Here is a 15,878-nt window from a genome sequence, read left to right on the forward strand (position 1 = left end):
TAAAAATGGATGGAACGGGAAAAGGTCATATTATCAAAAAGAAAGGTATATGTGTTTTATTTTATATGTGGAACCTAGCAAAAACCCACATTATGACATGGGTCTCAGGGAAGACAGAGTCAGAGGGAAACAGATGAGAGTAACGAAGGCTAAATAGGGTTAATATAAATTACACACTTGATGAAAAGTCACGAAATTCAACACTCATAAAGTGAATACATAACAATAAGAATTTTGAAAGGAGAGTAAGTCAGCAGGACCAGAGTTTCACATGACACCCACGTGCTACCCACTGTGTAAGGTCACGCTGGTGAGGCCTTCGGAGGCACTTAGAGGAGCTTTTTCCCTCGCATTTATATATGTTCTTCAGAGACCTTCTGGAAAGTATAAAAACCCCCAGGAAAGGGGAAATCCAGCCAAACCACAAGAATGAGCGTTAATACCTCCATGTGATTTGCTTTAGGCTTTTTTGGGTTCATCTCCATGCATTATGTTATACAGGAAATTGAATGTTGGGTTTTAAAATGGAGGCATGACTTGAGTGAGTGTGGGAAATTTTTTCTGAGTGGAGGCAGATGTACAAAGGCTGAGCATGAGTCCCCTTGTCCCCTTTCCCCACGGGGACTGATGCAGACGTAGATGGTCAGACCCCTTCTAGGTCGACTCATGTGCTTTTATCAGTTAGCTACAGTATCTAGTGAAATGTGAGGGTCGCGTCAACAGTTCTCAGTGTCCTGGAGACTGATAACGTGGCCGTGTGTCGTCAACACAGAAGCACATTTTTTTTCAAGTCCTTTAGCACGGCGATTGATTGTAGAAGTGGCTCCTGTGGGTGTGGGTGCTGGCTGTAGTCTACCTTGATTGTAAATATATTCTTACAGGATTCACCTGTAATGTGAGACTAGACATTCATTTGGGGAAAGGTGGTAGAAGTGCTTTAAATCTCAAGTTCTCAAGTGTGCCCTCCATTCTGTCACACACACTCCAGCTTTCTAACCAGAAGCCCAGCATACCCTGGAATGGTGAAGAAGGCTCTTCTATGTGACCTAGTATGGGTGAGGACAGGTGGGGCTCAGGGCCCTGAGACATTTTCTGGGTTAATAACACCCCACCTTTTTCCTTCCATTTTTCCAGGAGAATATGAAAGTGCTACTTGGGCTCCTTTGTTTCATCGCCCCTCTGCTGTCACTGGAGACTGGTAAGTCAGATGTTTCCTCCACTCTGCTGGTCTACAGATGATGGAGATCACATGACAGTGTTCCTCTGTCAGAGTCACTTTCTTTTCCATTTTCAGTTACATGTAAGACATTGAGTCCCTGGCCCCAGAAGTGTCCATCAGAAGGTCTTAATCCTCATCTTCAGCTCTCATTCTATGCCTGGTATTTTGTGAAATTGAGGCTAGTGGCATTAAGAGCTCAGCGTCATGTCTCTAGATTTGGAATGGGTCTAGTCCAGACCTCCTGCCACCTCTCTGCTGATGGGGTGGGGTAACACCTGCTTATCCTGGGATATATATATCTCGTCCCTTTTATGGGTCCATAACTGCTGTTTCTATTCTCTTCCAGCTTCTTCATTTTCTCTTTCTCTTCTTCATTTCTTGCCATGGATTCATTGAGCCTTGACAGTGTGTCAGCTGATAGGAACTGAATGATCCTTACAGAGGTAGCTGATGGCAGGCTACCTTCCTAATGGGAGAGACAGAATACATTACATAAGTCATGTAGAAGGGTAGGTGAGGTAGGCAGAAACTCTAGGAAAACAGGAAATATTTGGAGATGGGAGTAGAGAAAAAATATCTTAAAAAAATAACTGGTAGATTTAGAGTAGAACCTAAAAGGGGAGAAGAAGAAGCTATGTGGATTCCAGGCCAGGGGAGGAAAGTGACCTTTGCAGCATGTGCAGTGGCCCAGAGGTTAAAAGCGTCAGGCATATTATGGGGCATGGATACCTAGTCTATATAGAGAGACGAGAAGGGCCAGAACACACAAAGTTATTTTGTTAATGGAGAGATGATAGAGGAATTGAGGAAAACCTTGACAGCTCTTTGAAGAATTTTGACTTGAGATGGCCTGAATTCTTTGTTCAAACAAGAGGGATTGAGGCCAGGAGGCTATGGAGGTAACTTCATGCTTCCTGAAAAGTGTAAGAATATGAGTTCAAATTTTTAGCACCCATATTAAAAGTCATGCACCACTGTGCGTGAGCCTATAACTCCAGTGCTGTGGGGGTCAAAGATGGGAGGATTGCTAGATGTGAAACCTGCAGCCTCCTCTACCACCACCATTACTACCATAACCTTCACCACCTCCTCCAACTTCTCCTCCACCACCACCGTCTCCACCTCCTCCTCTACCACCATCACCACCTCCACCATCTTCACCTCCTCCACCACCATCACCACCATCACCACAATCACCATCACCACCACCACCATCACCACCACCTCCTCCAACTTCTCCTCCACCACCACTGTCTCCACCTCCTCCTCCACCACCATCACCACCTCCTCCAACTTCTCCTCCACCATCACCACCTCCACCTCCTCCTCCACCACCACCATCATTACCACTACCACCATCACCACCACCACCATCACCACCTCCACCACCACAAACTTCCAGGGAGATGATCTAACATGTTTGATGTGGCTCGTTTTGTTTTCTGTTTTGGGAATAGAGGCTCAGGAGGCAGAGGCAGAAAGAGGAAACCGTTCAGAGGTCATTGCAATCCTCTAGGCAAGCCATGAAAGCAGTGTGTCCCGGGACAGGGAGGGAGGTTGACCTGACCAGAGATGAAGAGGAGATAATCAGCCAACGTTTGGATGTATTTTGAGCTAGCAGAATTCACAGATGGAGTCCAAGTGAGTGTAGGGACGAGATTGAGGCCTTGGTTGTGCAAATACAAAGTAGAATTGGCATTGATGCAATATGGAAAGATCAGATGTTGTCTGTGTCCATGCTGACAGATGTCCTTGGGCGTCTAAATGGTGACAGCAACAAGGCTGTGTGGAGACAGAGGCTGTGTGGTCTAGGATGGAAATACAGAATTAAAGAGGCCAGCAGGCATGTGGTACGAAAGCTGAGAGACCGAATGAGGTCACTGGGTGTGGTAAGGAAAGATAGTACCAAGAACTGAGTTCTGGCTTCCTCTAGGGTGATTGATGGGTTCACTGGTCAGAGAACTAGTGAAAGTCGACCTGAAATCTAGAGAGCCAAGTAGAGAAGGTGCCTCGGGCTGAGAGGGTACATCCAAGAGAGGCATCTCAGTGTGTGTGTATCAAGGAGATGGCGTTTGTGAGTTATTTAGTTCAGCACCCTGAAGGCTGCTCTTTTGGTGGTGTTGCTCTAACCCCAAAGATGCACGGATAGTTCTCTGGGGACTTGATCGTTACTGTCGTGGCTGTGGCTGTTTTTTGTAGCTGGAGTCCTCGCTCAGTAGCTCTAACCCACTCCTGGTTCAAGCTGTCTGAGAGAATTTCTGAGGTTAGCTAGTATTTGAAGTATTAATGTACACACACATTCCCGAAGTCACAATCGAAGTCAAGATAATGAACATATCTGCCATTCTCTTGTTTCCTTTTCTCCATTGCTCCTCTCTGTCCTCCCCACCATCTCACCCCCAGATAAGCTACTTCCTGTCCTCATAGATTGACTCATACTTTCTAAAATGTTAAATAAATACATTTATCAGCATGTGCTGTTTCTGAGGGAGATGGGTTTGAGTTTTTAACTCAGATTATTTCTGAGCCTCACTCATGTTGTACATATTAATGTTGAATCTCGGATGACCTGTTTTGTGGGCATGGAAACTGTTCATCCACTAACATGCCAATAGACATGCTTTTACTATTTCTCAAAATATGATTTTAATAAAAATACATGACCGTTCCCCTCTGTTTCCTCCCTGCAGCCCCTTTAAGCTACCTTCCTTTGAACCCCTCCTTGCCCCTCGCTCTGAAGTTGATAGCCACTTTTCTTTTTTATCGTTACATATGTGTGTCTGCTTTTGTGTGTGTGTGTGTGTGTGTGTGTGTGTGTGTGCGCGCACACACACACATGCTGAGTCTGCTTTTGTTATCTGTGCATATATGGCTTCAGGGACGACCACTCTGCATTGGATAGCCAATAATGGGTGGGGTTCAGCCCTCAGTGAGGCTAATCCCCTCCACCCCTCCCCGCCCCCAGCAGTCATTGGTTGCCTGTAGTTCTTTGTCTGGGTACCCGTGAAAATTCCCCCTTCCACATGAGAGTCCTCATTGGTATCAATGTTCCAGGCCTTAGGCAGCATTTCTAGGACAGACTGTTCCACTTCCTGGTGTTCTGCCTCCTGCCATCTTTCTGCTCCCTCCTCCCTCACGTTTCCTGAGCCACAGATGTGGAGGCATCCTTTGCGCTGGGCTCCTCGCCGCAATCTACTGGTCTCTGCATTGCACCCAGTTGTTGTTTCCCATGATGCTGAAAAGAGAGGCTTCTTGGGTGAGGGGCAGAGGTTACACGTACCTATTGGTGTAAGTGTATGAATTAAAATGTGGTTAGGAAGCTCGCTGCCCTAGCAAAGCAGCGTTAAACTTATTATTTTATGTAATTCTGAAGTGAACGATGAAAAGAGAGAGAAGTTACAAGCCCAAGCTACTGATATGCTTAAAAAAAATCTATTTGAGGTGTCGTATGTGAACAATTATGACGGTTTATGTTTTCTGATTTGCTTAATTTACTGGCATTCCTTGTTTCTTTTTAAAAACATTCTTATTTACTTATTATAATATTTTAATTAATTAGAGTTTATTCCCTTTGTATCCCTTTGTATTCCTTTTGTAGTGTCTTCCCTCTTCCCCTCCCAATCCCATGTTCCTTCCATCTTCTCCACACATTGCCCTCCCCCAGTCCAATGATAGGGGAGGTCCTCTTTCCTTTCCCTCTGACCCTAGCCTATCAGGTCTCATCAGGAGTGGCTGCATTGTCCTCCTCTGTGGCCTGGCAAGGCTGCTCCCCCCTCAGGGGGCCTTCAAAGAGCCTTCCACTGAGTTCATGTCAGAGGCAGCCGCTGTTCCCCTTACTAGAGAACCCACTTGGACACTGAGCTGCCATGACTTACATCTGTGCAGGGGTCCTATCTTATCTATATGAATGGTCCATGGTTAGAGTATCAGTCTCAGAAAACACCCCTGTGTCCAAATTTTTTGGTTCTGTTGCTCTCCTTATGGCGCTCCTGTCCCCTCCAGGCCTTTCTATCTCCCTCTTTTTTCATAAGATTCCTTGCACTCTGCCCAAAGTTTGGCTATGAGTCTCAGCATCTGCTTTGATACTCTGCAAGGCAGAGTCTTTCAGAGGCCCTCTGTGGTAGACTCCTGTCCTGTTCCCTGTTTTCCCCCTCTTCTGATGTTCATCCTCTTTGCCTTTCTGAATGAGGATTGAGCATCTTACCCAGAGTCCTCCCTCTTGCTTAGCTTCTTTAGGTGTACAGATTTTAGTATGTTTATCCTATGTTATATGTCTAATATCCACTTATGACTGAGTATATACCCTGTCTTTCTGCTTCTGGGATACCTCACTCAGGATGATTTTTTCTAGGTCCCACCATATGCCTGCAAATTTCATGATTTCCTTGTTTTTAATTGCTGAGTAGTATTCCATTGTGTAAATGTACCACAATTTCTGTATCTATTCCTCAACTGAGGGGCATTTGGGTTGTTTCCAGCTTCTGGCTGGAATAAATAAAGCTGCTACAAACATGGTTGAGCAAATGTCCTTGTTGTGTACTTGAGAATCTTTTGGATATATGCCTAGGAGTGGTATGGCTGGATCTTGAGGTAGCACTATTCCTAGGTGTCTGAGAAAGCGCCAGATTGATTTCCAGAGTGGTTGTACAAGTTTACATTCCCACCAGCAGTGGAGGAGGGTTCCTCTTTCTCCATATCCTCTCCAGCATGTGTTGTCATTTGAGTTTTTGAACTTAGCCATTCTTATGGGTGTAAGGTGAAATCTCAGGGTCATTTTGATTTGCATTGCGCATTTCTTTGAGTGTTTCTCTGCCTTTTGATATTCCCGTTGAGAACTCTTTGTTTAGCTCTGTTCCCCATTTTTTAACTGGATTATTTGATTTATTGATGTTTAATTCCTTGAGTTCTTTATATATTCTGGATCTTAGCCCTCTGTCAGATACAGGGTTGGTGAAGATTTTTTTTTTCTGCCATCCTGCCGGAATCAGGCGCCCTGAGCTTGTTGGCCAAGCACTATTCTGGCAGCACTCCAGCCCTGCAGGAAGTCTTTGACTTGAGCCATGTAACTGCTTTTTCCTTTCAAAGTCAATTTTGTTTTGACTTCTATGAATTTTAACATTGGTTTGCCAATTTGTATAAAATGTTCTGATCGTACTTTGCTTGAGATTAAATTGAATATAAATATGTTTGTAGAGGGAACAGCTTAGCAAAGTCAATTCTTCAGTTCTGCAAACCCAGCATTTATCTACTTGTTTGTAGCTTACTCAACTGAAATTTTGTAATTTTCATTCTATAATTTTATTTTATATATACTTATCTTTAGTTTTTAATACCTTTTGGCACACTGTCATATGGTTCTTGAAAGTTCAGCTTTGAAATATTTTTGTCAGTACGTGAAAATTAAACATTCTAAATTTTGCATATTCCCATTGTGTTCTATAGCTGAAAATGCTCACGTCTTTTCTGTATTTCATAACAGCTTTAGCATAGATGATTATGTTACCTGCAAACAAAAGCACTTTCCCTTTCTCCTTCAATTTGAAGGTCATTTACTTTTCTTACCTCCATGCTGTAGCTGGGGCCACTGACACACTGAGAAGCACTTAGCGGCACTTAGAGCAAAGGTCTTTCATCAATGTGTCCACGACAGCTGTATGATCTCCAGGGCCACCTTGAGGCACATGCAGGATGCCTGATCCTGCTTCACTGGGGATTTTACAGCAGTTTTAATTAAGTGCCTTTTCTGTGTGTGTTGAGATTTTTGTATACTTTTAAAACTATCTTAGCACATGAGTATATTTGATTTTTTTTAGTGTGAATATGACTTTATGTTTCCGGAGTATAATTTTATAATGATCATATTTTTAATATATATTCTGTAGGATTAAGCTAGGTGAAGATTTTAAAGATACACATCTGTACTTACAGCAGACTTTGATTTGTGGTTTTATTGTAATGCCGTTGGTGTGGATAACAGATTGCCGCTGATATTACATGTGAGTTTGGAGGTATTACTGTGTCTTTAATATTTGAGAGGATTTGTTCAAAATTGACATCATGTATTCAGTACTTGGAAGGACCTGAAGATGAAGATATCCAGACTTGATATGTTCTCTGTTGAGATGTTTTAAGTATAAGCTCGGTTCCCTTAGAAGGGACAGGACAGTTTGGGCTATTTCTCTTTGAGATAGTTTTGATAGAGATTTTAACCGTTTTATGTATGAGGCTGAATTTACTACAGTAAGATGGTGTTCTCAGGAAACTGCTTCCCCTTCTCTCTTTTAAAGATGAATGTAAAGAATATCCAAACCAGATAATTTTATTTTCATCTGTAAATGAAATTGATATTCGAGATTGTCCTCTTACTCCAAATGAAAAGCACGGCACGATAAGTTGGTATAAAAATGACAGCCAGACACCCATATCAGAGGAGCAGGCCTCCAGGGTTCACCAGAAGAACGAGCATCTTTGGTTTGTTCCTGCCAAGGCCGAGGACTCGGGACATTACTATTGTATAGTAAGGTAAGAAAAGAATCCAGACACAGCAGACACTCGCCCCATATGTCTGTGAGAGTTACAGACAGAGAAGTCACTTTAATAATAATTAATTTCCATGTTTTGCTTTGTTTTAGAAACTCAACTCACTGCCTCAAAACTAAAATAACCGTGAAGGTTTTAGAGAATGACCCTGGCTTGTGTTACAATGCCCAAGCCACCTTCCCACAGAGACTCCACATTGCAGGCGACGGAAGTCTTGTGTGCCCTTATTTGGATTTTTTTAAAGATGAAAATAATGAGTTACCCGAAGTTCAGTGGTATAAGGTAATTTTGTCTTAAGTATGGTATTTTCCTTTTGGACAGTTTTTGTTATGGATAGTAAAACGTATCCACAGAAATATTTGACAGTTTGTGTGCTGTCTCCTCTGTGTGATGCAATGTGATACAGAAAGAAACAAGAAATTAAGACTGTGTTCACTGATTCTTACAACCTATCTAAAATCTCAAAACTGTTTTCTGTGTCCACCTTAGTAAGATAGTTTCAAGAAAAGGAATAGAAAACATGTTTGAGAAGACGGATTACAAATTTAAGCCATTTAAGAGAGAACTTTTTTCAGCTTATTTACCTTACATCCCAAGGTGCCCCTTCCCTCCTCTCCTCCCAGTCTACCCCTTCCCCTCCTTTCCTCTGCCCATCTCCCCTTACCCCTGGAAAAGGGAGCTCCCTCCCCCTGTATCAGCCCTCCCCAGCACTTCAAGTCACATCAGGACTGAGCATATCCTCATCCTCTGAGGCCAGGCAAGGCAGCCCTGCCAGGGGGAAGTGATCCAAAGCAGGCAATAGAGTCCGTGTTAGAAACAGCCTCCTTCCACTCGCCAGGTGCTCCACATGAAGACTGAACCATCCATCAGTCACATGTGTGCAGGGGCCTAGGTCCAGACCAGGCATGCTCCTTAGCTGATGTCTCAGTCTCAGGACCTGGAAGGGACAGGACCCTCACAAGAAGACCAACAGAGACAACTAAGCCAGTGCCATGGGGCTTGCAGAGATAACTTTTTATAACATCTTTTGGGTTTTATTAAAATTGCAGCAGGGATGGCTCTGTGACTAAGAGCACACACCGCTCTTGCATGGGGCTGGAGTTTGTTCCCCAGCATGCACAGAGGCTCACAGCTGCCTGTGATTACAGCTGCAGGGCGGTCCGGCCTCCATGGCATGGCACTCATCTACACACACCCATAACCTCTCTCTCACACACACATACTCACGATTAAAGATAACATTAAAACAAATCCTGAAAGGTTAACTAAAAGCTAAGCATTCCACATAAAACGTGGCAGTGTCTGCATTCTCTTAAACGTTAGGGCGGGACACAGCATGTTTTATTACCCTTAGTTTACGGAGTGTGCTGGAACTCTTATGGGAAAACCATCTTTTAGCGATGAGAGAATAAGAAGTATCAAATATAAAACAAATAATATCAGTGGCAGAAGGGACCGTGGTCTTGACAAATGTCAGCATTACTGCTGCAGTCATGTTTCTGGGAAGTAAACATGTCTTCACTTGCCTTTGTGGCAGAAGCCTCTGGGACTGAGGAATGTAATTTTCCTCCCCCCCCAACCCCAGCAGAAAAAGAGTAATGAAAGCATACTGTGTACAAGCTGCACTTTCAGTCACTTCTTCAGTTATGAATTTCTGTCTTCTTGTCTAGAACTGTGAGCCTCTGCCTCTCGACAACGTAAGCTTCTTCGGAGTGAAAAACAAACTGATGGTGAGGAACGTGGCTGAAGAGCACGGAGGGAGCTACACCTGCCGCGTGTCCTACACCCACCTGGGGAAGCAGTACCCCGCCACCCGGGTGATAAAGTTCATCACCATCGGTGAGTTGGAGCTCTGACCCCAGGAGTTTGCACAGCCTAGAGACCATCACTCTGACATGGCTTCATGGTTCACACAGGAACTAAATCTAGGCACAGGTCTAACAGTCACAAAAGCCAAAATAGGGAAGAAAGGGTTTGTTTTGGCTTAGGGTTCCAGAGCAAGCAGTTGGCCATGGTGAGAAAGACAGGGCAGCCGGAGTGGCCCAGAGGTCAGGAGGCACAATGGTAATATTTCATGGGTACACTGGGGGAGAGAGACAGACAGAGACAGAGAAAGGCAATTGAGACAGAGAGACAAGAGATACAGAAAAATCTCATGGGCACACTGGAGAGAGAGGAGAGACAGAGACAGATGGGAAGAGAGAGAGAGAGAGAGACAGAGACAGAGACAGAGACAGAGACAGAGAGAGAGACATATAGAGAGAGACAATGAACCAGAAGTGGGTTAGACTATAAAACGTTTAATCTGCCTCCAGCACTGACACTCTCTCCAGCTTTGTCTCTCCTCCCGAAGGTTCTATAACCTTTCCAAACACTGGTACCAGCTGGACCAAATGTTCAAAGTCATGAGCCTGTGGGAACACTCCGTCTTCAAACCACAACACCAAGTTTTGTGGTCTTAACTTTGATTTTTGTTAGTAGTACACAAATGTTCTCTATTCCTGCTCCAGACTCAGTGCTGGCCAGACCAACGCTCCGTGAGTTATGCTTTCCAACGGGCCTGTAAAATCCTCAGCTAGCCCAGGAAGTAGGCCTTCCAAGATCTCCACACTGCCTTTAGTGGACATATGAGGCCACTGAGGGCCTGACCTGGGGGCGTCTGACTCAGCAGGAGTCGCTGGCCTTGGGGATGTAGCTCAGTGGTGGGGCATGAGCCTAGCATGTGTGGAGTGCTGGCTCCAGCTCCTGGTACTGTAACAGACGACCCCAGGGAAGAGCAGAGCAGATCCTGGCACCAAAGGGGTAGAGCCCGTGTTTGAAGGTGTTCCGTATCCGGAACGCGCTGTTCATTGGCACTTGTGGAACTGTCTGGCCAGATCCAGCGCCGTGCTGGCCGAGTGCTGCAATGCTTGTGAACTGTCTGAAAGGCTGAGGAGCTCTGGGGGTTTTCTTCCGGCAGGTGAGAACAAGAGCGACCGACCTGTGATTGTGAGCCCGCGGAACGAGACGCTGGAAGCAGAGCCAGGTGAGTGGGCCTCGGTAGGGTGCGGTGACGTCCTAATTCTGAATTCACAAAGACAAGGTGCACATTCTCAACACACACAGCACAAACCATGGAGAGACAGTGGCACCATGCCCGCCATCAATGATGTATGTAAATTATTTCACAGGGTTTGAATACATTTCTTAAATTTTATTTTATTTTTTAAGATTTTGCCTCTTACGGAAAAAAAAAATCTAGTCATACCTGATCCTCCTACCCTTCCTTTCCAGTGGAGCCCTACGGCCTGTGCAAACAGCAGCCGCATGCTAAGGTTAAATGTCCGAGAATATGGTATGCAATTTACCTAATTGGCTCAGAAGTTTTCAGTTAGGGAGACTCTTTCAGGCAGAGGGGTAAGAATATATATGTTAAAAAGATGGCAGTCATTCTAAAAATGCTTTCCAAGCTAGCCAGCTGTTTAAAATGTCAGGAAGAGACCCTTCTTGGTCACCAAGTAGTGAAGAGCCCTTCCTGTCACCGACGAAGTGGCCATTGGCTCCCTCTTGGGGGAGAGGTGCTGGCTGTGGAGGAAGGCAGGCAGGATGGTGAGCTGAGGCTGGCCTCGACTGCAGACAAAAGGAAGAGAGGATAGGGTGACCCAGTCAGTGAAGTGCTTGTGGGGGCTGAGTGTGATGCGCAGAGTCCATGAACACGGCTGGGTGTGATAATGTTCATCTGTAATCCCAGTTCCGGGGAGGCAGAGGCAGGCACACACCCATGGGTGCCATAGTTGGTGAGGTACACCCATCGCAAAGGAGGTGGGTAGTGTTCAGCCTCCATACACACACACACACACACACACACACACACACACACACACATGCACACACACACACAGGCACACTTGCACTCTCACATGCACACACACACACATGCACACACACACAGGCACCCCTGCACCCTTACAGGCATAAACACACACACGCATACACAGATACATCTGCGTTTTTACACACATACCCACACCGACAGACACAAAGGAGGATGAATGTAGGTACACACATTTATTTTTACTGAGAAGGTAGAAAATAAATGAGAAGGCATCCTATAGTAAAGGTAACATAAACTTGAGAAGAAACTTCACATCAGCTAACGGTCTGGAACTAAATTCAGTCACTTGTTCAAGACAGCCCGGAAGACAGTGTGTTCCATCCAAGAAAGCGTTAAGAACAAAAGGCAATGAAAATGTCACGCACTTGCACAATTTTCTCCTGATTTGGTACAAGAGGGCTTTTAGACAATAGTGAGTGAAGACAGGTACAGTGAAGAAATAACTTCTTACAGATTTTGGCCACCAATGGTTCCAGAAGTGTCGGTGGGAGGCCTGGAGATGGCTGGGTTGTTAAGAGCACTGGCTGCTCTCACAGGGGACCCAAGTCCAGTTTCCAGCGCCTACATGGCAGCTCACAATGCCCACCAGCTCCAGGGGAGCCAACACCCTCTTCTGGCCTCTGTGAGCACCAGACACACACACATGTATCTATGCAGGCCAAACAAACACCCATGCACATGAAATAAATGTGAAGAAATGGTGCAGAGCGGCTGGGCTGTGATAAAGCCCATAGCTAGGGTGCTCGAGGCCCCCAGTTCCTGCTCCAGAGCCACTCACAGGAAACCTCAGTGAAGGCTGAGCTTGCTTCTCCTGCTCCCAGTGGACAAGGCTTAGTGGCCAGCCCTTGTTTTCTGGGCTCGGTGTGAAATGATGGTTGTGCACCAGGCAAGCCTTACTTGATTGGGTTTGGGGTTGAGCCTGCATCTTCTTGTGAGGGCTGGAGAGGTAGCGAGGCCATGGGTTTGAATCCTGCCACAACAGGCCCCTTCTGGCTCCAGGTTTTCAAACAGTGATGTGAGCAGCCAGTCCCTTACAGCATTAATCATAATCACAACATCTTTGAGACTCTGTTCAGCAGCAACAGTGTTGTTAGTGTGCAGTTATGTGACAAAATGCGAATGAAGCTCATCCCAACAGGGCTCTTCGGAGGACTAGTCACAGAGGCTGAGGGGCCCAGGTGACAATAAGTCCACAGGAACAGACGGTAGGACCCCACTCAGGCAGCTGGCAAGGAGGGAAGAGCAAGACTGAGTGATTACAAAACAAACAGTGCCGTTCTCTGGGTGATGAGGACTAGGGAAATTTCCTCTCTCATTTTGCTTTTCTGCGCTTTAAAATTTTTATTCAATAGCTGTGTGTGAGCATAGGCAGATTGTTGTGAAGGGCGGCTGGCCGTGGCAGTGAACATGTGTTGCTTTCCAGGGTCCACGCTGCAGCTGATCTGCAACGTCACAGGCCAGTTCACGGATCTTGTCTACTGGAAGTGGAACGGGTCGGAAATTGAAATGGACCACCCACTCCTAGCCGAGGACTATCAGCTGTGAGTTTGCTAGTCTGTTTGCTGGTTTTGCTAGTCCGTTTCGATAGTGCATTCCGTGGCCACGCCTGCTCTGTTCTGACTCTAAGGCCGAGGCATGGCTGATGGTTGGCTCGTCCAAGCCCTTTGCTGCCCACTTTGAGCTTTTCGACTCGATAGACATTTGTGAGAAGTTCTCATTTGTTGTTGTTGTTAAAAAGATGTGTCAATGTACCAATTCCACAACAGCTAAAAGCCTTTTTCTTGCATTTCATTCCGCATTGCTCAACACGAGTGTTGAGTGAGCAGTCTGGAAAAGCACATGGAAGGGGACACACAGCAGTCACTCGGCCTCAGTCTCCAGGATAAAGATCTCCTGGCGTCCATTAGCTCCTCCTCCCTGCTCCTTCCCATGCCACGCCCTTTGTCATCTGCCCCTGTCACATACCCCCATGGAGCCAAGAATGTGTGTGTGTGTGTGTGTGTGTGTGTGTACAATGCCTTTTTTTTTTCTTGAAAGCTGGTAATTATGTTGATTTCCTTGCTGTTGAGTGTTCCTGACCTTGAGGTCAGATAATTTCAGATTGTCTTGCCAACAAACTTATGCACATGCCTGGGGAAGGTGATTGTTGGAGCTGTAATTTATGTTGGAAATAAAGCAATTAACTGGGCCTGCAGGTCTTCCTTCCTGTAGCTGCATCTTACTCATGCCATTTACTCCCCTCCTCTCTCTTGTGAACAGTGTGGAGCATCCTTCCATCGAAAGAAAGTACGCGCTCATGACAATACTTAACATTTCAGACGTGCAAAGCCAGTTTTATCAGTATCCGTTCATCTGCATCGTCAGGAACACCAATGTTCTAGAGTCAGCGTACATCCAGTTAGTAAGCCCAGGTAGGTGACAAGCATTTGCTTAACGTAGTAGCTGGCGTAGCCGAGTCCAGGGCTTCGCCAGGAACATTGCTCGCCCTTCAGCTGAGGCTTCACATCTGCTCCACTTCTTGGGCTGAATTCTCCATTCCTCTAGGAAACATTCCCACCCCACCACCCGACCTCAGCCTTTCTCCCTGCCTCTGGCTGGTGCAGCTCTGGAGGCAGCCTGTATCCCAGGTGCAGGAACTCTTCTTAGTTTCTGTGATTAAAATATCCGAAATGATGTCAACTATTTCTCTTACAAGTTATTCTTCTCCCTGGGCCAGTAGCGGCCTCAATTTGTTTCATTGCGAGTACCCCATGGCTATTTTTAAGCACATGACCAAACAAGATGGTTGTACACAAAAAGCCTAAATATCCTGCTTACAGCAAGGATGTCTGAAGTCACCGCTTTTCAAGACTTGCCATAGTCAAGAACCTGACTATGAAATATTGCTTAAATACTCTACAGTTTACTTAAAAAAACAAAATCAAAAACAAAAACAGGGCATGTGTATAAATGTAAATAAAAATAAATAAAACAGAAAGGTAAAATGGTTAAGTATTTAGATTTTTCCTGGATGCCACCCATATCTTGACAGAGAAAAGGCGCCTTCTTCGCTTTTCCTCTTGTGGATTCTTCTCCATCCTCCTTCCTCTCAACCTCCCACTTCTCACGACTCTCTCCTTTGCGTGAACGGTTAGAAGAGACCAAAGAACGTGGGATTGTGGAATGTCACTTCCTTTCTCTCCTCGTCTCTTGTTTCTTCCTAACTTGCTCTCCTCCCTCAGGGACCATGAGGCTTCTGACTTCTGTGGTCCTGGAACGAACTCTGTCCCTGTGGTCCCGATGGGTTTTCTCTTACTGTATCCTTTGCTTTAGGTGGGAATTTAGCAGAATGCATATAGAATTAGGCTTCATCCACCCAGTCAGTGGTCATGGATATCAGTGATGGTGAGCGAACGCGCATGGGTCTGGACACAAAGAGCTTCCTAAATGCACTTTGTTTGCAGTAAACACATTCAGATCCCTGCCAGAAGTTCTCATTGTTTTTGGTTCTAATAATTTTTACTTCTTTTCTGTTTTAGTCCCTGATTTCAAGAATTACCTCATTGGGACCTTTGTCATTCTAACGGCTACAATTATATGCTGTGTTTTCATCTATAAAATCTTCAAGGTTGATATTGTGCTCTGGTACAGGGACTCCTGCTCTGATTTTCTCCCCCCAAAAGGTATAATTTTATATTCCCCGAATGGTTTTCTCTGGATGGTTAGGAGATGATTAATAAGCCTTTAATGATGATGTTGGCTTAAACAAGAGGAACATTTATTCTTGTTGAGTTTCATAACTTATAAGCATTGATGCCACTCATTTCTAAGTTACTACCCTAGCTTCCATACTGACAGGGCACAGAAGGGGTTAGAGCCCCAGTCTGTAAATTATTTACCCACAATCCACTATTAGGGCATGCTCTGTGCTGTAGGTGTCTGTAGACTCCATGATTCACAGTCAAATGAAAGAGAGAGAGTCCCACACCAGGAGAGGTCCCTCTTTCTCTTTAGTATCACGTCATCTCAAACTAACACAGGACGAAGAAGTAGAATGGAGGCTCGAGGTGTTTAGAGAAGAGAGAGGAAAAGGCGGTGAAGGTGCAGCTGCATTGAGTAGGCAGGATAGCATTAGATGTTATGTGAGGGCAATTCTGTAGTAAAACACAATGACTGGAAAACATGTAGGACATGAGGATTTAAAAGTCATTGTGAGGGAGGAGAGAAAAGAGAGTAATGGGGCGAGGGTGATCTGGGTATTTTATA

General features: G+C 45.2%; 1 protein-coding gene across 5 annotated transcripts in view; it reads left to right on the plus strand.

The window, feature by feature from the left end:
• The window catches only part of Il1r1 (interleukin 1 receptor type 1), a 66,073-nt gene that overhangs the window by 44,326 nt on the left and 5,869 nt on the right, over nt 1-15,878 (plus strand). For all 5 annotated transcript variants that reach the window (XM_060369947.1, XM_060369948.1, XM_021655629.2 and 2 more), the window contains 8 exons: nt 1,135-1,198; nt 7,507-7,741; nt 7,852-8,041; nt 9,430-9,598; nt 10,719-10,784; nt 13,057-13,174; nt 13,893-14,044; nt 15,152-15,295. In XM_060369947.1, coding sequence (XP_060225930.1) covers nt 1,135-1,198; nt 7,507-7,741; nt 7,852-8,041; nt 9,430-9,598; nt 10,719-10,784; nt 13,057-13,174; nt 13,893-14,044; nt 15,152-15,295 — 1,138 coding nt within the window. The remainder of the gene's footprint in view (nt 1-1,134; nt 1,199-7,506; nt 7,742-7,851; nt 8,042-9,429; nt 9,599-10,718; nt 10,785-13,056; nt 13,175-13,892; nt 14,045-15,151; nt 15,296-15,878) is intronic.

This window comes from Meriones unguiculatus, chromosome 16, assembly GCF_030254825.1.
Source record: "Meriones unguiculatus strain TT.TT164.6M chromosome 16, Bangor_MerUng_6.1, whole genome shotgun sequence".
Lineage (NCBI taxonomy): Eukaryota > Metazoa > Chordata > Mammalia > Rodentia > Muridae > Meriones > Meriones unguiculatus.